This window comes from Balaenoptera musculus, chromosome 4 (assembly GCF_009873245.2).
Source record: "Balaenoptera musculus isolate JJ_BM4_2016_0621 chromosome 4, mBalMus1.pri.v3, whole genome shotgun sequence".
NCBI lineage: Eukaryota > Metazoa > Chordata > Mammalia > Artiodactyla > Balaenopteridae > Balaenoptera > Balaenoptera musculus.
The window spans coordinates 46,050,192-46,072,561 of record NC_045788.1 but is presented as its reverse complement, the minus strand read 5'-3'; the positions used below and the strand labels follow the sequence as shown (position 1 = coordinate 46,072,561).

General features: G+C 34.4%; 1 protein-coding gene across 2 annotated transcripts in view; it reads left to right on the top strand.

Annotated features, from left to right (window-relative positions):
* PDCD10 (programmed cell death 10) overlaps positions 1-19,674 on the top strand; it is a 40,128-nt gene extending 20,454 nt beyond the window's left edge. For both annotated transcript variants that reach the window (XM_036851242.1, XM_036851243.1), the window contains 6 exons: positions 3,861-3,914; positions 8,769-8,886; positions 10,064-10,190; positions 15,688-15,766; positions 16,061-16,143; positions 19,188-19,674. In XM_036851242.1, the coding sequence (XP_036707137.1) occupies positions 3,861-3,914; positions 8,769-8,886; positions 10,064-10,190; positions 15,688-15,766; positions 16,061-16,143; positions 19,188-19,269 (543 nt within the window). In that variant the 3' untranslated portion in view covers positions 19,270-19,674. The remainder of the gene's footprint in view (positions 1-3,860; positions 3,915-8,768; positions 8,887-10,063; positions 10,191-15,687; positions 15,767-16,060; positions 16,144-19,187) is intronic.
* The last annotated feature ends 2,696 nt before the right edge of the window (positions 19,675-22,370 follow it).

The following is a 22,370-nucleotide window of genomic DNA, read 5'->3' as shown; positions in this document are numbered from 1 at the left end:
GGCCTCTTGATTCCATCTACTTCTGTTTTTCTTCTGGCTTTTTTTTTTTCCTTTTTTTGACCTAACTCACCTCATTATCATTTGAATCACAAGAGATGTATGTGGAGTTTTTATTCTTTTTATTCTTGGCTCAGTTTAACTCTTTTTAAAGAATATGATCAATAATCTTCATCGGGGTGGAGGGGAGGGTGGGAAGAAGGGTAAGGGATATCAGCATGTGGAAAATATACCTAATTTTGAGGAAGCAAGATTTATAGACAATTTGGAACCAACTAATCTAATTATTTTGACCTAAAAAAAAAAAAAAAAAACCAAAAAACTTCTGAAAGATTTTATGCAAGACTGTTTAAAACTTGAGCAACCAAAGGGTTAAGTGGATATATTTTTTATAATTACGGTTTAAGAAACCAACTTGATACTAGAAAATAAAGTATAGGAATGAACTGATATTTCTGGAGGGAGCAATATAATAAATGAGCTCTTTGTGGAATTAAAATTAGTTATAAGCTTTTAAAATATTTTTATAAATGACCCAGAAAGTTAAATTTGACAAGTTTGCAGTTAGTTAATAGTTCAGTGCGCTCAAAATCTATGAAGAGTCAGTTGCAGGAGGAGTTCACACAACTGAGAGTAGGCAGAACATGAGGTTGGGGTGAGACCTTAATGTTGGGCTCACCCAGCCTGTCATTTCCCTCCAGTTGCGCTTCCCTCTCTTTAGGTGAGGGGAAATGTATGCGCCCTTTTCTCTCGCCCTGATTCTCTCTCTTTTTTTTTTTTTTTAACTCTTTTTACTTGTGACGTAGAAGTTCTACATGGCAGAGACCCAGGAGTGCCTCTCCATGTCCCGGTATCCATTAATGCAAAGTGTCATCATATGTCCCCTCTTTCTTTGGACTTAAAACATGGTGTATGCACTCTCAGGTACCACTGAAAAATGATTGCATTGGCTCTTTAAATATACCCTAGTCAAAGACCATTATCCCAAAAGTTAGAAAAATACTGGACCCATTAGTAAAGGAAACAAAGTGGATATTATTGTCTGTTCCAAACTGACATAACATCATTACACCCCCATGTGTTACCCTGAAGAAACACTAAGGAAGATGATTTTAAGGGACCACATTCTTCAAGGACCAGTTCAGATCTCATCTTCGTACTTTCCTTTGTACTTTAGCTGACAGTGATCCCATCAGTTTCCATGTAGCTACTTACTTAAATTAATCTTACGGGGTTCCAGGACTATAGTCTATTTCTTTGTATCTCTCACACTGACTTCTCTCACGTGGTAGAAACTCAGGACTTTGTTCGTTCTTAAGTAGCTGAAGAGATTCAGTAATAGGTTAGACTCCAGTCCAGAAAGGGTGAGTACCAGGAGTCAGGATAGCATTAGTGGCTTGTGTATGGGTTTTGGAACCAGACAGATCTGGTGTGAATCCTGTGTCTGTACTTATTAGCTGTTTTATGTTGGGTAAATTTATGCAAACTGAGTTTCTTCCTCTGTAAAATGGAGATGCTGATAGTTACAGATTTATTATGAGGATTAGAGATACTCTCTATAAAAATACTCTATATAATAGTCCATAATATGTGCTTAGTAAATGGTAGCTGTTATTAGTATATTACCAGAACCTGATACTGTCATGAAAGGTACAGGTAAGATGAACATTTTATTGTGAAATCATCTATCACATGTAAGAGGCCTAAAATAGAAGCACTTTTTAATAGGGCGTGTATAAACATATCTTGCTACCTGAGTATTACAGGCTGAAATTATAAATAGATGCAAGAACAATTTAGATAAATTTATGGATGAAAGATTAAGTTTCATTCAGAATATTTTTTGAATGTATGTATGTGCCTCTGTGCCTGGTACTGCTTGGGCAATGTTGATATCATATGAGTAATAAAGCCTGGTGGGTTTATTGCAAGATGTGTGGGTAAATAATGTATCCCCAAATGATTCCTAGCAGAGTTCTGGTCAGGTGCTTCACAGCTCACAGATTTGATTCAGTACATTAAGTCTGACCTTTCTGTCTTTCCTAAGGTATATATATATGTAAACTTAATCTAGAAATCTAGAGATGTAGATGTCTATCTTGACCAATTTTATAGTTCTTCACTGACTTTTGGGGCCTCTTTTACTTCCCTTGACCATTTCACATACCAGTCAGGGCAGTACAGAATAGTTAATAATGCCGATACTTGAAGGCACACATCTGACTCAGACCTTTGACTTGTCAGAAGAGGTCAGAGGGTGGTGTAACCCGAACAAGGAAATGGGTTCCTATCTGGGAGGAAACACTCATCCTGCTGTAGGCCCCTGCCTCCCTTGCACAACATGAACTTGAGATCAGAAGAGCTGTATTGTTATTTTACTATTCATTGGGATTTATTGTGATTAAATTAATTTGGTCAAAGAAGAAAATTTTAATTTTGGGAAATATACCTTCATTAATTAATATACCTACCTTATTTAGTTGCTTATTTGCTGTTTTTGCCTACCTGGGTCCCCTTGTGTCTTTCCTTTGACCTACCAGGGCAATGTTAGATTTTACAAGATTTGTAGAAACCAAGTTAAATACTAAATTAAATGGCCCATTGTTTATTTTTGGAGATAAATTATTTATCTTGGCAGATTTTGTTGTTTTTGCCTTTTGCTTAAGGTGATAACTCGTAAGGAGATAAGGTTTTTGGCATTTCTGTCTTGTTTAGAAAATAAATTGATTTAAACTGTTGGAGATTCATTAGGGGTGTGTGTGTGTGTGTGTGTATGTCATTTATAAAGGAAAACATTTTCATTGCCTTAAGGAATTGAAAGGAATATTTATCGTATGATGTGATATATAATCATAAGATTTTTGTAGAAATATTCTACTTGCATAAAAATCTACAAAGGTTACATTGTTTTTGAACATTTAATATTGTCCCAAATAAAAAATATTTATGTTGAGTTTTATTGAGTTAACTGGCCTAATTCTTAGGGACTAAGGAAATCTGATTTTAACTGAAGCTAGTTATTTTAAGCCTGGCAGTTAACTCTTCAAAAAATGGAGTTTTTTAATGAAATTGCATGCCTTCTTCAGCTCACTGAAAAGCAACTTATATAGTGTCTAATAAGGACATTTATCTTTCAGAATTGTAAACCTTACACATTCAATATAAGAATTAAAAGCATTTGAGCTTTTGACTCATGATTTTAGGTAACCATATTTTAATCCTGGTTAAAAAAAAAAAAATAGAGGACAGATGAAAGCATCTCTGAAATCCAGATGATCCACAGTCTTCAATTTAACTGTCAAACCTTTCCTTTTATCAGTGCTATTTGCTAATTAATAAAAAAGATTAATCTCAGTTTAATGCCTGACTGAGGGGATTGAAAAGCAATTTTAAAAGAGTAAGGTAGTAAATACAAAGAATCTTAAGTAATAGATATTTTCTTTGTTTTGGTCATTTTATAGTCAGTACACACATAATTTGCCATGTATTTGCAACAGAGCACTGAGAGTTAATCTTGAACCCTCCCTATTTTCAGAAATTTAAGTGAATATGTTTATTCTTTCTATAGAGACTTAATGTTATTTTGTATTCTGTGCTTATCTTAAAATAAATCTATCTTTAAGGTAGAGTTTTTTTTAAAAGGAATAAATTAAGAGACTGATATACATGCCTTAATTTTTCATGATTTTAATGAAAATTTTAGATTGCCTGTCTATTTGAAGAATTATGGTGATTTAGAATCATTAACAAGTATTTTTGTTAATCGATGAACATATCAATGTGATTACTGCCGAATGAAATATCAGAAATGTGCTTTTTCCAAGAAAATCGATGTTAATAATGATTTAAAATTTTTATTGCAGCTAGAACGAGTAAATCTGTCTGCAGCTCAGACACTGAGAGCGGCTTTCATTAAGGTGAGATGCAGATAATTTATTATGATGATTAAAATGTATGTTATATATAAATCTAAATACCATGTGATAATTGCCAGTTTATTTCTTTATTTTTTTAGTGAAAACCTGTTTTGTTTTGTTTTTTAGTGAAAACCTTTTCAGTCATCTTGTGCTTGTTTTAGTGTACTCCTTAAAGCTTAAAACACTTCTAAAGAGTGAGCTGGAACAGGCGCTGTTTCCTTAGCATTCAGCTTTTGTCACTTCGTGCTTTTGAAACTGACTTCTTCAGAGTGTTCTGTTTAGCTTTAGAGTATATTTTTAAATTCTGTTTTATTTGACTTATTAAAACTTTTATAAAGTTATAACTCAAAGATTTTCTTCATATTGTTTACCTATAGAACATAAGTATAAAACAGTACTTTTGAGTGGGAAAATAAGACCTCTGTGTATGTCAGATTAAGGATATTTTGAGGATATACAGCTGAGTCACTTGAATGAGTTTTTTCATTGTCTCTAGACCTGAGATGTTCATTTGATAATAACTAGCTACGTGTTGCTGTTGAGCACTTAAAATATGGCGAGTTCAAATTGAGTTGTACTCCAAGTATAAAATACACACCAGATTTTGAGGGTGAATACCAAAAAAAAAGAATGTATATAGCTCAGTAATAAGTATATTATGTTGATTACATGTTGAAATGGTAATATTTTGGATGTACTCTTAAAATAACTTCACATGTTTTTTCTTTTTACTTTTTTAATGTGGCTACTAGAAAATTTAAAATTACATAGGCTCCTCATTGTTTCTTGCATTATATTTATTGGACAACCCTACTGTACATATTGGGTACAGTCTTTCATATAAAACTTAATCCAGGGCTTCCCTGGTGGCGCAGTGGTTGAGAGTCTGCCTGCCAATGCAGGGGACCTGGGTTCGGGCCCTGGTCTGGGAAGATCCCACGTGCCGTGGAGCAACTGGGCCCGTGAGCCACAATTACTGAGCCTGCGCGTCTGGAGCCTGTGCTCCGCAACAAGAGAGGCCACGATAGTGGGAGGCCCGCGCACCGCGATGAGGAGTGGCCCCCGCTTGCCGCAACTAGAGAGAGCCCTCGCACAGAAACGAGGACCCAACACAGCCATAAATAAATAAATAAACAAATACTTAAAAAAAAAAAACCAAAACTTAATCCATCCCATCCTAAATACGTATCAAGATACCCAAAGTCTTAATTTTTATTTACTTTTTGTGTGTTTGCTCCCATCAATAGCTAAAACAACTTCTATTTCAAGGAAAGTATTTTAATGTTTAAATCTAGAAAAAGTTTATATTTGAGCCTCATTGGAGTTGAAACTATAAATCCATCCAGCTTGATTTCTTTTTATGGCAAAGATTAGTTTATAGATACCACTCTTAACTGATAGCATAAATAATGTCATTAGACATCTGCGTATTTCACTAGAAGAAATTACATTGTGTGTGTTGGATTAGAGCTATTTTGATGTGTTTAATACTCTAAAATGCAGTGCCTGTGTACACATACATACTAATTTCATTAAAATACATCCTGCCAAATCATTGGGTTAATGAAGAGAATCAGTGAAGCAGTACCATCCTTAGTGTTTTTTTTCTGCTTTCCATTAAGTATCAGTGTGGTTTGGAAGGGTATATTTGGTCATTAGGGAGGCAGGAGGGGGACTATTTTAAGCGTCTTTGTGGCCAAAGAAAAGAAGGAAAAGTGATCTGTTGCACACTGTAGTATCGATAAGGCAAAAGTCAGTTTTTTAGCTTTTCTGACATCAGGAACAGAGAGAAATTTCTCCTGTGTGTCCTCATAAAGAAGACCCTCTCTGAAGTAGTATATGGTATATACTCAATGACATTCATAAAAGAGATAAAATAATGAATTTCATTAAGCTCTTTCTTAATAATATCCTTATATATAAGCTGATGTTTTAACTCTAAAGTACAGTTAAAAAGCAAACTGTGTTTAAAGTATGTGGTTATTATAGATCTGGTTTAATACATGGATAATTTTATCCACGGCACTGATTCTTAATTGGGGATAGTGGAAGTTATTTGGAGGAAAATATATTAGTTTTGCATTGATTTATTCTTCATTACTATATTTGTTAAAATTTCAAATGACTTTAAAGGAGGACATGCATTAAAAAAATTAAGATTTTTGTAATTTTTACACTAACTTATTTGAAAAAGATTAAAAAAACCTTGTTTCATGTTTCTTGCCCAGCCATATATCCATATTTATATCCATATATACATATTCATGTTTCCAGTTCTTGGTCCACAACAACAGTGATATTTATCAAGCTTTAATATCTAGTTTTGTTATCTGGAGAAAAAAGATTAAAATAATTTTTCCAAAGATAAAACAATACTAGTTAGTATTGTCTTTTATGATATCTATCCTGCTGTTGATTCGTTTGCCCTCTGGGAGGTTCTGATAGTGTTGAGAATCATTGCTCCACAAGAGTGGATGTTATTGCCTTTGGGATAGTTTTCTCTCACTCTTGGATTTTTCAGAAAAGTTGGACAGCAGAGTTTAAGGTTGTATTCTGAGGGAAATCTTGAAGGTATAGATAGAGTCTCTGATTTAAGGGTAGATATATTTGTTTTGTCAACTAGAGTCACTGATTAAATTTAAGGCTTTTAAGATAAAAAATAGCTAAGATGCTAGACTACTGTTCCCAAAGTACGTGCCGAGGCACTCCAGGACCACGCAGCAAACTCAGTGGTGTCGTGAGGTATTTTAAAAATTTGAAGGAACCACAGTGATACTCAACATTAGGTTGACACTGTATGAATGACTATCTTGAAATAGTTTGCAGTTTCAGCATATTTGATTGGGCTACATTCCTTTCAATGATGTCATATCTTTGTGAAACTGGACTTTTGGCCACTGCTGTTGACAGAATGCAAGTATCACAAGAAAATCAATGTACAACAGGAAATGAGGGTAGAAGGGTCTAATTCCAACATTTGAGAAATTGTGCAGTGCCCAACAGGTGCACACATCTCGTTAGGGATTGTGGTTATTTAAGAATAAAATAAAATACTTTTCTTTCAATTCATGTAATTTTAAAGGTTATTAAGTTGTTAGGATGTATTTATTAAGTTGTTTGTACTTTACTTAATACACAGCACTGTTAGGTATTTCTTTTGGTCCTAAGAACACTGTGAACTAAGAAAGTTAGGGACCTCTGTAAGAACTCTGTAACGCTCCAGCTTTGGCATTTGGGGACTGCAGATGAACTTGGTATTGAAAACTTTGTTCTCAGGCTTTCAGCATTTAATTCTTTCAGTAGCTTATTATAACTTAATCAGAGAGGCATTATTTTTCTGTTGGCATTCTCTGGAAGCACATAGAGAATGCTCCCCTGCTTTCCAAGATAATTCGTTATGTAGGTAGATTTAATGCTACTTAGAGAAGATAAACCACTGTTATCAAATAGTGGCTTATTTAATTAGTATACTATATGTTATTTTGTGGCAGTTTACCAGATTAATAATGTTGATACCGTCTTAAGCCATATTTGTACAGCTTTTCTTTTAATGGCAAATCTTATTAAAGTAGATTCTTCCTTAATTATATTCATGAGAAGAAAAATCAAAACAGGTTATAAAAGAAACGGAATTCAGTAGGACATATTTTATTATTATTAATCAACTATCAAAATGATTTTCCTGTGTAGCATTTGACAGCAGTTAAAATGATCCCAGGACTGAGATAAATGTGTATATTTTTTCTCCTTTCATTCCATAAGCTTTCGGTTTTTGGTACTTGAAATTAATGAGAAGCAAGGTGTTATAATGTGAAGAGCAATAGGAACCAAATAAAGCTGAATCTGCAGTGATACCAGAATGGAATTGAGGAGGCAGAGGTTAAACATAATTGGCACATCAGGAAGCAAATAGATTGCTATCTGATAGATCATAAGTTGTGTTTGTGTTTGCTATTTAATATCAGGGCAAAAAAGATAGGAAGTCATCAGCATAATGATTAAAATTGTCAGGCATCCTAAAAGAAACTGAATGTGATTATAAAATTTTCTAAAATAATAAAATGGGACAGAATTACAAAGGAAAACCAAAATCTCAAAAATTAACTTTGGTAAACTCAGAACTCTTTATGCTCAATCTTGAAATGACTAGAAGATTTTAGTACCGAAGGGAGTGTAAGTAACATGAATCAATGCAAACTCATTAGTGAAACAAGCTCAGGAGGTAGTAAAAGGATTAATGATGTTCTGAAAGCTAGTGAAGGAAATACTCTTGCTGCAAAAATAGGAAATGAAAATCATTGTGTGGGAATGTAGTTAAGGGATCACATAGCTTCAATAAAACCTCCAAAGGAAGGGTTATTTTTTTGTTTTGGTTTGTTTTTCCTGACATTCTGTTAATTTAAATGCAAAGAATCTGCAAAAATTTGGTGAGATGAGTTACTGCTTGATCCTCAAGTCGAAATATTTACGTAATGAAAAAAAAGCTAAAAATCTTCAGTGTCTTTAATCTATTGAAAAAAGTAATTGAAGAACTACCAGTATATATATAATCTTTATTTCTACGTTTGTTATTAGTTTGATTGCAAGAGAGTGTAAATGAGAAGTAGGAAATGTTAAATACTTTATGTTGAAATGGAAAATGGGACCATGGCTGTAATAAGAAGTTACGGATGCACAAGCTGTACCCAAACATAAGTGAGTGCCATCACGACACCTGCTTTGCAAAGATTTCTGCTCTTATTTATAAGTTGATCAGTTTAAGGAGGTCCCAACAGGTTCTAAACAATTAGGTTTTGGCTTTGAAATGGCTAATTTAGTTTCTATATTTCAAAACTAGCTTTCTCTTTCTTATAGGCTGAAAAAGAAAATCCAGGACTCACACAAGACATCATTATGAAAATTTTAGAGAAAAAAAGTGTAGAAGTCAACTTCACAGAGTCCCTTCTTCGAATGGCAGCTGATGATGTAGAAGGTAATCAGAAGGAGTCTTGTTTAGTTCCTTACAGTTGCTGAAAAGCTCTTCCTCCAGATCTTTCTTATTTGATAAAAGGGACTTCCTCCCCTTCTCCCTTCCCTCTTATTGTTATTGTTATTATTATTGTTTTGAAAGTGGGAAAAAATAAACCCATGTACAATAGAAATGTAGTTCTTATTTTATAGTTGTCAGATTTAATTACTTGAAGTAAAGCATTTGTTTATGCTGCATGCTTTAATTTTTTCCCCTACTAATTAATATGTTTGATGAGTTCTAGTTTCACCAAGAGACAAGCTGTTCGGAATGGTTATTTTATTTTGTGTTGACTTTATGCAAATACCAGTTTGAAAGTAATGAGTTTCTTCTTTTTAAACTTTAGTATTGCGTATTTTTTTTTTTCAAACACAGATTCGAGAGAACAATGTAATAATCATTCTTTTGGCCTCTTTTCACATTTTTGCTTTTCTAAATAATTAGAAATGTGTTTCAGTTAAATTTAGCTTAACTGAATTAAATTCAGTTCCCACTAATTTAGAAAAACATAGAGGTATAATTTCCCATGTTTATTAAGGGAGAACAAAAGTAGATGTAGATGTTTTCAACTGATTCCATAAATTATGAGAAAGTCCTCATCATTATTCTAGATTTGAGCATCTGTAGCCTGTTAGGCTGGGTTATATTGAAGAGTTGGTAGAGCTGTAATGTTTCCAACTCTATAATGAATCTGGTAGTACATTCAGTATAGAGGTTTTTATTAAACTCATATTCCCCATTGCCATTGTATTTGTTACAAATGTTACTTACTTTAAGGTTTCCTTGTGAAATGTAGCTTGAGAGGCCTGAAAAACTTGATTAAGCCTCCCTTTTAAATTGTATTTTTTTTTTTTAATTTTTTTAATTTTTAAGGTTTCATGGGTTTCCATTTACCCCAAATTGAAAATGTTCAGTCTTTCATTTTCTGATATTTTATTTGGAGGGAGTCCTAATATAATTACAGAACTAAGTTGAACTGTAATGACTTCTGCTTTGCAACCTTGTCTTCCCTAATTATCTGGCCTTTATCTCCCCCCTCCCCCCCCCCCCCCGCCACCTCCTTGACCAACACATTGGAAATTCTTAGACTTGAATTTGGCAGCAAGTTGCATGATTTTTTTTTTATTATGTATTTTATCAGAGTATATGATTGAACGACCGGAGCCAGAATTCCAGGACCTAAACGAAAAGGCACGAGCACTTAAACAAATTCTCAGTAAGATCCCAGATGAGATCAATGACAGAGTGAGGTTTCTGCAGACAATCAAGTAAGCAACTTTTTATTTGGTTCTTATTTTTTTTAAGTACTTCAAAGGAACCACTCATTCTGTATGTTTTACGTTGGTATGATATTAATATTAAATTGAAATATTAATTTGAAATAAAATATTTGAAAATTTTAATTGCTACATTTTTATTATTAACTTCTAAACTGTCCCTTTGGCTTCTGAGTACAGTAACATTTTTTAGAATGTTTAAAAACAGAGTGAAATGTGCATAAACTGGAATGCAGTTTGAACTTCGTGAGAAATGGAAAAATGTAAATGTTAGATTAAAGTGAAGAGAGGAGTTGGATAAATTATAGAGATTGATAACGAAGGGTACCAATATTGTTTTTATTTCAGAAATGGTACAAGTCATTAGCATAATAATGTACCCTTAGTGATGAATAGCACTTTCTAATGTTGACCAAATGGTGAACCTCCAAAAATCCTTGCCTTTGGGATATAGGTTAAAAAAGACTGAGAACTGTGTGAGGCCAGGAGGCTGGTTGATGGGCAGCAGCAAAAAGGGTCATTCTCGAGCAGGGGCACGAGTGCCTCAACCCAGGGGCACTCTCCTCGGGGGTGAGAGGGCGGAGGAATGAGGGGGAAGCTCCAAGCATAATTTCTAGATAAGTATTTTCAAACTAAAGAGTCAGATAATTTTCTTCAGCCTCAATGGGTAGAAAACAGAGAAAGCTGGGAATAACTGTAGTGGCACTATGAATGCAACCTTTTGGTGAAACCACAAGTAGAAATTGCTAGAAAGGAAGAACTTAGCACAGATCTTTTTCTGGAAGAAGCTGCATCATATGTTGTATCTTTAAAGAACTGAAGGAGGCCGCCTTGGAATAAATATTAGCATACATCTCAGGGGAAGAGTATTCCTTGTAATTCACATTGCAAACTTCTATTTTAGCTATTTGGCCACCTATTTTGAGTGCGTTAGAGGGAGGAGTATGACCCATTTTAGCAAATAACGGTGACAGGTACCAACCCAGCTATCAAGGAGTGACCCTCTTCTTTTTGGTCCTCTAATTGAGGATCAGAAAGTACAAAAGACTTCATTGACTAGCCAAAATCCATGTCACAGGGGATAAACCCTAAGGTGAATATTTTACCTTTATTGGAAAACCCCAACTTTAACAGTTTTTAATACAGCTTTTTATTTTCAGTTTGGTATAAAGTGAACATGTTTGGCCCATAAAAGGATAAATTATCAGTGATCTCAAACACAGCTGTTTAAACACTTAGTTCTAAAATTTTCAGATGATTTAAGGTTTAATTTATTTTGGTGATCATATGCTACATTTCTATAATTTGGTTTGAGCCTAAGCAGACTGACTCCAGGGACTTCTCTGCTGCTTCCCAATCATAGATTCATAATGTTGATCTAATCTGGTGATTGAAAAAAAGAATGTTTCTGCTGTTTGGAAGAGGTGTGGTGAAGGACATCCTATCTAGGGTGTCAGTAGGAAAGAGGCAGAACGGTGTTGTAGTTGAAGCTCAGATAGCGATGGTAGGTCTGGAGCTCTCATCCTGCGATTTTGATACCCTCTTTCCATCTTAGGAAGTCCTGGAGACGTCTCTGCTAAACCCAGTGTGGCTCTAAAGAGATACAGTTTGAAAACCAATGTATTAATAGCCGCATTTTGATCAAAAGGGAGTTGAGGTCAAGAGCCTAAGAGTCTTGACAAAGGCTGAATTAGGGTCTTGTCTCTCATTTATGGGGCAGTAGTAATATTTCCGTTCTGTTCTCTGGAGTGTACTCAGCCAACTGAATTAAGATGATTGGCAATTAAAATTTATTTCGTATCCATTTTAGGAGGAATAATTTGCCATGGAAAGTTTGTTGTTAATATATATTGTTTCTGAGACTGAAATTCAGCCATGTGTGCATTAGCATGGATGGCTAAGGTATAATTATTTGTATCACTGATATATATTGATAACTTTTGATACATATTGTTACCAGTGTTAATTGTTTGACAAATTAGTGGATAAAACTGCACCAAAATATAAAATGGTTTATCCTTCAAGCACAACATATTGTACAGTTATTATTTTTCTTTAAAATATTTTACTTTCTCATATTTAAGGTGGATATCCTCTTCTTTCAAAATATTTTAACAATATTTTTCAATAAGCATGGATTAAATACCTACTATACCAAGTACTGTACAAAATGTTATAGGAGAAAAGATTCCTGTCAGCTAACAAATATCCATATATTTTTGTATATATCAGCAGACTTAGGTTTGACTCCCCATTCCAGCATTTTGCTGTGTGACCTTGGATAATTTGCTTAGCTTCTGTGATTCTAGTTTCTGCCTGTGAAGATGAGGGTAATAGTTGTGAGAATTGAAATGATATACATGGTACCTAGTACAGAACCTAGCATACACTCACAGCACCTAAAGCATTGTGAAATAAGATTTTTTTTTCCCTCTCTCTATGAAGTTGATTAGGAAAAATGATCCAGCAAACAAATTATTTTAAAAGTACTTTTGATTAATGAATGTGTCTGTTTGACTACATTTGAGCTTATGCAAATATTTTATAAAATTAATTCTTAGGATACATTCCAATTAATGGATGACTAGTGGAAACTGGTGATTTAATAGTCCAGAAAGCTATGCATTTATCTATTTACTCTTTATAATCTACATTTGCATATTCAGAGGTGAAAAACCAGCGTTTGGTTTTGATGCTGGCCTCAAAATAGCTTTTCCAGAGGTGTCCAGTCTAGACCAAACTAAACATACAGTGTAGGAATTTCCTTCCTTTAGAGTGTTTGTAGAAACATAATTATACAAATTTGCTTGATACAGTTAGAAGCTCTGCTATTCCATGCAGTTTTTTTAATAAGACGTATTACATTTCTTCTGATGCCTGTGGTCCTCTCTTTCAGCGTATATGTTCCCCAGAGTTGCCCCCTTAACCCCTTCAGCAACCTGCAAGTTGCTAAAATTCCTTTCTACTTACACATACTATATGTCCCGTATCACAGAATCCATTAACTCCAAACTGCATATAATTGCATTATAATTATTTTACCCTCAGTTTTTCCACAGTTCTTTATTTTGTTTAATTGTCTGAAGTATTTTTTGTGTGTGTGCCGGTATTTTCTCTTATAGGAAACAAACCCTCAGGTAGTTAACTAAAATAATTTAGCTTCCCTGGTGCAAACCTTAGTGCCATAAATGAAAATGCTGTTCCGTGTACATACAGATGACATAATATTTGATATAAATTGCTGCAGATTGTTTTAGAAAAGGCCAGGCCTAGGGATAAACAGCCTTGGTCTTTATAAAGCTGCGTGGCAAATAGTGGATCAAGGATTAGCTCTAGGTTCTGGGTTTCCAAGCAGTGGTTTCCAAACCTGGTTCATCAGCAGAATCACCTGGGGAGTTTTTTTTCCCTTTTCTTTTAAAGTACATACAGACTCCCAATATTCATTAAAGTACACAACAAGGTATGGTTGTGTATAAAACAGCTGTCTGATCACTATAATTTGCTTCGTTGTATTCCTTTTGAATAAGCTTACTGTGGGTTTGAAGAATCTTCCATATTCAGAGATTTGACATTTTTTATTTGTTGAAACTAATTTTTCTCACATAATGGGATGGTCATATGACACTTTTATTAAGCAGTAGGGGGCTTACGCCCATCACAGCAATACAGAAGGATTCAACTTTCTCGAAAACATAAATGAAAGGAACAGTTAATGTAACTTAAAATTGTTATTACTAGAGGCCAAAAACCAAAAAAGAGCGGACAGATGTAATTATGTAAATTCATTATCCTGTTTGAATATCTAATGTTTTAATGTTTCAGCCTGATGCCGATATTTGAAATACAAGAGGTAATAAGGAAATAGTTATTGAAATATTTAATAAAAATATTGTTGGGGGCTTCCCTGGTGGCGCAGTGGTTGAGAATCTGCCTGCTAATGCAGGGGACGCGGGTTCGAGCCCTGGTCTGGGAGGATCCCACATGCCGCGGAGCGGCTGGGCCCGTGAGCCACAGCTGCTGAGCCTGCGCGTCTGGAGCCTGTGCCCCGCAACGGGAGGGGCCGCGATAGTGAAAGGCCCGCGCACCGCGATGAAGAGCGGTCCCCGCACCGCGATGAAGAGTGGCCCCCACTTGCCGCAACTAGAGAAAGCCCTCGCACGAACTGAAGACCCAACACAGCCAAAAATAAATAAATAAATAAATAAATAAAGTAGCTATAAAAAAAAAAAAAAATTAAAAAAAAAAAAAAATATTGTTACTCCTTCAGAATAGGCTAAAATACTTTTTTATACCAAAATTCTGTATATTTGTAATTTTTAGAATTTCCATATGCTTATTTACTAGAAATAAGCTATGAAACACACACGTACACACAAAAATCTGGACACGGAGCTTGTTGGTTTTCTTTAAATAGTATAGCTGAAATGTTTTAGGTGTGAAATAACTGAAATCTGAGATTTGTGATTAAAAAGTAGGTAATAAAAGGTTATGTTTGTGGTGGTCTAGGTTGATGTTTTACTAATTCATATCTTCACGCTTGCATTGCATTTGAACAGTAAAAGTTTTTGTAGCAATTAACAGCTAAGAGAATGGATGTGAAAAGGAGAAGGTTTGCCTTAGAGACCGAGAGGCTATTTGAGAATGCAGAATTACAGTTAAGTTCAGTTTGCCAAAATATTACTATGAAGTTAGAACATGGAAATTGAAAAGGGCATATAGATACAAAAGATAAGAAGACTTTTAAAAAAATGGTACATGGATAGGAAGAATAGTCAAGTCAAATGAGAATTATTGATTTCTTCTCTCTTTCTTTAGAAAGGGGAGAAAAGTGCTGATACATATATACTCAGAGGATGATTGCTGAAAAGGTTAAGGTAGAAGAATATTCTGATCTTGTCTCCCAGAAATTTAAATATATTTTCTAAAGGAAATAGTGTCAGCAAAGGTTTGGGAGAGAACAGATGTGTCTTAAGAGAGAAGAGCTACATCTGAGGAGGAAATATTTTAAACATCAGAACTATGTTTGAAACTGTGTTTCAGAACTACATCAGGTCTGTAACTTGGTGTTTTAAGTACAGAAATGAGTTACATGTAATAGCAAAATTTCATATAATTGTTCATGAAATAGCAAAAGTGGATGATATGGTTGCTTGAATTCACCTACATGGGCCAGAGAAAAGAAGAATTGTAACCAGAAAAGGTGAGAGGCAGAGGTATTTTCTTATAAATCTGAGTGAGTAATGCTGAATGAAATGTTACTGATTTGGGAAAGCTGATGTTAGCTGTGCAGTGTTTTGTCAGCAGTGCAAGGGTAGTTGGGATCACAGGAGGGTACAGGCTAAAACCCCCATTCAACTAGCCAGTCAAGTATTTGTGCTTGATGCAGTGTTCATATGGTGGTTAACAGTGCAGTGATTCTTAAAAAAAAATGTAGACTTCTTTCAAATGAAACTGATTTTAAGAAGATTATTTTTTCCTCACCCAACAGGGATATAGCTAGTGCAATAAAAGAACTTCTTGATACAGTGAACAGTGTCTTCAAGAAATATCAATACCAGAACCGCAGGGTAAGTTTAGTAGAAGCCTTGCAAGCTGCCACCCTAGATACTGGTTTACACCTAGTCGTTTTACTGAATTAAATAATAAGACTGTTGAACTATTGGAAATGGTTTTGTATCATTAATGACTGGGTTTGTCCTTGCATTTAAATATGCTGTTACATATATTTAAGTAAATACTCCTAAAAATGCTTATCTGTAATATAAGGTACGTTCGTATTCTGTGTAATCTCCTGTCTTTGACTTTGGCTTTTGTGTTACTTCTTATTTAGTATTTTTTAAAATTATTTTTGATGTCTGCAGGCACTTGAACACCAAAAGAAAGAATTTGTAAAGTACTCCAAAAGTTTCAGTGATACTCTGAAAACCTATTTTAAAGATGGCAAGTAAGTATTGTCATTTATCATCCTTTTCTTTTAAAAATTAGAAAACTATGTGGTTTTATGTGATACTAAAACCATATAAATTAAACCCTTTTACTATATTATTAATACTTACACCAACTTACTAAGATAGACTGTTAAAAATAGAAAGGGAATGGTTGATAATCCAGCCATAACTCTAGTCTGGAGCAGGAGTTGCATGCAGACTTTTTCTGAAAAGGGCCAGATGGCAGATATTTTGACTTGGTGGGCTTGTTGCAGCTGCAGCACTTCACCTCTGCTTTTGTAGTGCAGAAGCAGCTGTAGACAGTGTGGAAACAAGTGGCATTTTTGTGGCTGTGTTCTAACAAAACCTTACTTATAGACACTGAATTATGTAATTCAACTGTCACATCATAATATTTTGATTTTTAAAAAAATGTTTACTGTTTCAAATGTAAAAGTATTCCTAGCTCGCAGACCATACAGTGAGTGAGAGTTGGCTTACTGGCCTACTTTACCAACTCCTGAAGCAGTGATTCTCAAACTTTAATAGCCTCAGAATCACCTGGAGGGCTTGTTAAAGACAGATTGCTTTTGAGTCCCACCCAGAGTTTCTGATTCTGTAGGTCTAGGGTGGGCCCAAGAATTTACGTTTCTGAGAAATTTCCAGATGTCATGGATCCTGCAGGTCTGTTAAGAACTGCTGCACTATTGTTAAAACAGTGTTTCTCAATACTGTTTGCACATTATAGTCACTTGGGTTCAGTGTGTTAAAATCCCAGTGCCTTGGCCCTACCTTCAGAGATTCTGACTCCATTGGCTTGGAGTGGGGTCAGGGTTCAGGTGTGTTTTTTGTAAAAGTGCTTCACATGTTTTTAAAATGCTGTAAACGGTTGTGATCCACTGTCCTGAAATAGGGCTATCTGTAAGACAGGAAGTATACTAAAAAGGTAAATAGGACATTATTTTAAAATTTACATACACTTGGCTGTAGAACATTCTAGAAAGCCGAGTAATCTTATGTGATTTATGTATAATACACATGTACCTATAATGTATAAACTGATGCAGAGGCTATGTCTTCTGCAGCCTCATACCTTATCAAGAATTCTTTGTACCTCAAGTAGAGTTTTGTGGACAAGACCAATTTCCTACAGTGCTTGAAGCAGAAGAATAAATGGTGATTATTTCAGCTCTAATTGGCAGGGACCTCTAACATCCTATACCACCATTGACATTTTAAGATCCAAATATCCATGTCAAACTATTACAATATTACTGTAGTAATATTAAAAAATAATAAAAATACATTAGAATGGTATATTGATTTTCATAGTTATTTTAAATAGTTCAAACAGGTTGAAATATTTACATTTTACTCTAAATTAAAGATATTGAGCTAAATATTATTAATGGTTTTGTGTTGTTTCATACTACTATTCAGGTTGTCTAGGGGAAATGTACCTTGTTGACTTAGTTTAATAAGCTAGCAGGTGTGTTCTGAAAATAAACTTACATCTGTTTTTCCTTGGTCTCCCCTGCTAAGCCCAAATAACCAAAAAACACATTAAAAGAAGAATTTGCATTAAGAAAATTATTTATGATACTGATTAATTGAGAACTATCCTGGAATAAGCACATTGAAAGGTAGAAATTCATTTGGAGCATAATTTTCATTAATCTGAAATTATTCACTCTCATTCCTGTTTGTATGTTAAAATCACTTGGGTTCAGTTTTTAAAAATCCTGGTGCCTTGGTGCCATATTTATTTTTAACAGTTTAAACAGGCATATGGATTATTCAAGCTCTCTACTACTTTTTCTCCATTCAGCAGCTTGTTTAAATTACCATTATTTGCGTATGAATAATGTGCCACAAGTTTTGTCCCTGTTTCCTCAAAATTGAAAATTATTAATAGAGGCTGATCTTTGAGCCATTTTTCAGTAGGAGGATGAATTTACATTGATTCATCTAATTCTTCCTAGTCCCCCTTTTTTGAGGAATGTCTAGGATGAAGATACAGTCAGCCCTTAGTATCTGCAGGTTCCACATCCCTGGATTCAACCAATTGTGGATTGAAAATATTTGGGGGAAAAAATTCCAGAAAGTTCCATAGCATTTATATTGTATTTACAGCTATTTACATTGCGTTTACATTGTATTAGGTATTACAGGTTAGAATCTAGAGATGATTTAAAGTGTACTGGAGGATGTGCATAGGTTATGTGCAAATACTACACCATTTTATGTAAGGGCATTGAGCATCCACAGATGTTGGTACCTGAGGGGGGGTCCTGGAACCAGTCCCTCTTGGATACCAAGGGACAGTTGTACAAACTTAGCTTTGCTACTGAGAAACTGATAAGGCCCCGCAAGGGGACTAGGGCGTCACGTCTGTGCTCCAGATCATATGAAGGTGGACTGACAGGAAATACGGTGCACGTGAAGTAATTTTTAAGAGCATATTTTTATATATTGTCGACTCATAAATATTGAAACTACATGATTATTTTGTTTTAAAAGTATATTCTAAAAGTAATTTAAAATTCTCAGGTTTTTTTTTGTTTTTTTTTTGAAAGAAGGTAAGAGAGATTGGGATGAATCAGATTCAAAGTAATGAGCTTTTTCTTAAGTATTTATCATGCCCATTGATATACAGATTTTGAGACTGAGTATAATGTTTTAGCAGATCTTATTTTGGTAAATTCTGTGAAACTGCAGCTGGAGACTATGTTTGAATCCTCTTTGGCCAGTTATTTTTTCGACCTATAAGTGAACTCTGGTTGTTGAGGTGCCACCCATCATTAGCAGCCCATCAACACCTTATTGCCAGCCAGAACCACTAGGGGGCAGTAATTCCTAGATAGTTTCAAATGATGCAGGACCCTTCAGTTCCAAGCTGGGATAAAATTTATGATACTCAGTACTAACTTGCCTTTTATTTTCCCCTAAATTGATTTTATTGCTACTGCTAGTAGGGCATTTTAAGTATAAAATATTTTTAAAGGATGATTTTTGGGGGGATAAAATTAATTGTTCTTTTTTTTTTTTTTTTTTTTAACAGGGCAATAAATGTGTTCATAAGTGCCAACCGACTAATTCATCAAACCAACTTGATACTTCAGACCTTCAAAACTGTGGCCTGAAAGTTGTATATGTTAAGAGATGTACTTCTCAGTGGCAGTATTGGACTGCCTTTATCTGTAAATTTTAAAGTTTGACTGTATAAATTATCAGTCCCTCCTGAAGGGATCTAATAATCCAGGATGTTGAATGGGATTATTGCCATCTTACACCATATTTTTGTAAAATGTAGCTTAATCATAATCTCACACTGAAGATTTTGCATCACTTTTGCTATTATCATTCTTTTAAGAATTATAAGCCAAAAGAATTTACGCCTTAATGTGTCATTATATAACATTCCTTAAAAGAATTGTAAATATTGGTGTTTGTTTCTGACATTTTAACTTGAAAGCGATATGCTGCAAGATAATGTATTTAACAATATTTGGTGGCAAATATTCAATAAATAGTTTACATCTGTTAAACATTTCTTTACTTGAAAAAATGCATATATATATTTGAATATATATATGATCAGAAGACCAAGACGACTTGGTGTAATGTCTAAAGAACTTCTAACGGGAGCTTATTAGCAGTTTATCAGATAATAAAGCAACAAGAATTCCTATTTTTTTTGTCCTTAATCACTCTGGGCAAAACGTAGTTAATGAAAATATTTTCGTTAATTATTATATTTGAGGTACTGAGTATTTTTCCAACCTTTGTTTTAAGAGACTTATGAGAAGGAGATGGCAGTTTATAGTGTCTTCACACTGTACTGCCACTTTTGAACTCTACAATGTAAGATTAAGTCTTTCTGGTATGCTGGGCCCTAATAAGCTTTGCGCCTTTTTTCCGTAAATAGCCACAACTAATAGTAAGTTGAAGCTGTACCAGTGCTAGTTGGTTTGAAATTGTCATGAGTGTTAATAATATTATATACACTCTTTAAATATGTACAGTTTTGTTTTACCGTAGAGAAGTTTTAAGGAAATCATGTATCAAGTATTCATGTTAAGTGATTTCATTTTTCAATTATGATAAAATAAAGGAAAAAATCAGAATTTATCTTTTATAAAGATTTTAAATGTTAAACTAAATTTATGTTGGCAATATAAATTTTTTTGCTATGATGCAATTTAGTTATTTTTTAAAATTCTTTCTCCCATTTTAAAAAACAGACTTTTAAAGAATTACTGTCATTAGCAACATAAAAGGAAATCGTCCTGTTAGATGTAAACAGGAAATATGTGGAGGGGAGCAAAAAAAAATAGACAATTGGATGAAATCTCATAATTTATGGACATTTTACTGAATTGATTTTTTTTTTTTTTCTTCAGAGATACATAGCTAGTAAAACACAAAGAACTGGCAATTTTAATACTGTTTGTTTTTGGTATAAGCTATTTTTCGCTCTTGGAAGTAGAAGGATGGTTATTTGCAAAATAGACTTGTGAATATATGAAGAAAAAATATACTGTTTTTCTTTTTTTTGAGCAGCAGACCTTTCTAAGATAAACAAGTACTGTCTTTCTTCCTCTTGTCTTTACCTCCTTAAGAGAACTCATCAGTTACCAGCCGTGCCCCAACTCATCTGTTTTTATAAGTCTTCTGTCTTTTTATTCTACTATGCAATATGTCTGGCTTCTATTTTCATGAAATTTACCTCCAAAAAGGAGGTTTATTCTCAGGATAATTCAGTTTCTTACATGATCCTAGTGGGTTTGTGTTTTTGGGTCAAGGAGGAAAGGACCAGTGTGGCCCCAGTCATATACAACTCCAGAGAACAGAAAGGTGGCTACCGAGCAAAGGAAGAGAGGAGACATTTGTTGAGCACCTCTGTGTCAAGCATTATTCTAGATACATTAATTTAATTCTCTTAACACTCTGTGATTTAGCCACCTGCCTTACAATTGAGGAAACTGGCTGAGAGAGCTTAGGTTACAAAGCTGGTAATTGCTGGAGCCAGGATTTGAATTCAACATTTGTTTCCAGACTCCATGCTCTTTCCACTGAACTGTACTTCATCCATTGTCAAAAATGCACCATTTAGAATGACTAATTCCCTAACACCAAGGTGACTTAGCAGTCCCTGGTCCACGGGGAAATGAGAAAAATTAGGATAATGTGATAAGTCTTTTTCATAAATCTAAATTTATTCATTTTAAAGGACCATTCTTTTATTTAAGATCATTGCTATGCTTGGGATGTTTAATATGCCCTCTCCTCACACTTTTTTTAAACAAAGTGATATAATTGTAGATGGTGGTAGTATGGGGTTTTTTCATGATTGCATTGTAATAACCTTGTTTGGCAAAACATGAGGTTAGTAACCCAATGTCAGGCCTTCCTAATTGTTTTTTTAACTTTTTATATGGAAATAATTTCAAGGGATTTCAAACTTACCAGAAATTGGCAAGAGTAAGAATAGTGCAAAGAACATCAACACATCTTTTATCCAGATTGACCTATTGTTAAGATTTTACCATTTTTATTTTATCATTTGTTGATTTGCTTACCTTTCCTTAATCTCCTTTACCCTGGGTCATTTCCATGGCTGCCTTTGTCTTTTATGGTGTTGAGCTATTTTTGAAAAATACAGTCTTCTGTCCCCTCCCCTATCCTCCCTTTAATAATAGAATGTTCCTCATTTTGGGTTTCCTCATGATTAGATTCAGGCTATGCATTCTTGGCCAGGATAACTACACGGTGTCCCATCTGCTCCTCACTGTTAATTTTGGTCAGCTGGTCAAGGTGTTGTTCAGTTTCTCCAATGTATAGTTACTAGTTTTTACCTTATACCTGATAAGCAATCTGTGGAAGGCTCTTTTTAAGTCCATGCTTAACACCAACATTTCCACCCCAATATTTAGCATCCATTGATGATTCTTGTTTATTCAGTCTTTACTTTGACAGTTACAAAATGGTGATTTTCCAACTCCAGCATTTCTTCTTATGTACCAGTTGACACAGTGTTCTCTGTAAGCCTGAACCCTCCTTTCTCTCCCATCTTTCCATTCATTAGTCCATATCTGTCCCCATGAATTTTTATAGTTACTGTTGTTTTGGACTCCTGGTTTTCTATTTTTTTCAATGGCTTATAATTCATTACTTACTTTGGTACTTAAAATGGTCTGAGATTTGACCAGTTAGGAGTACCTTCAATTTCAATCTTGTTTCT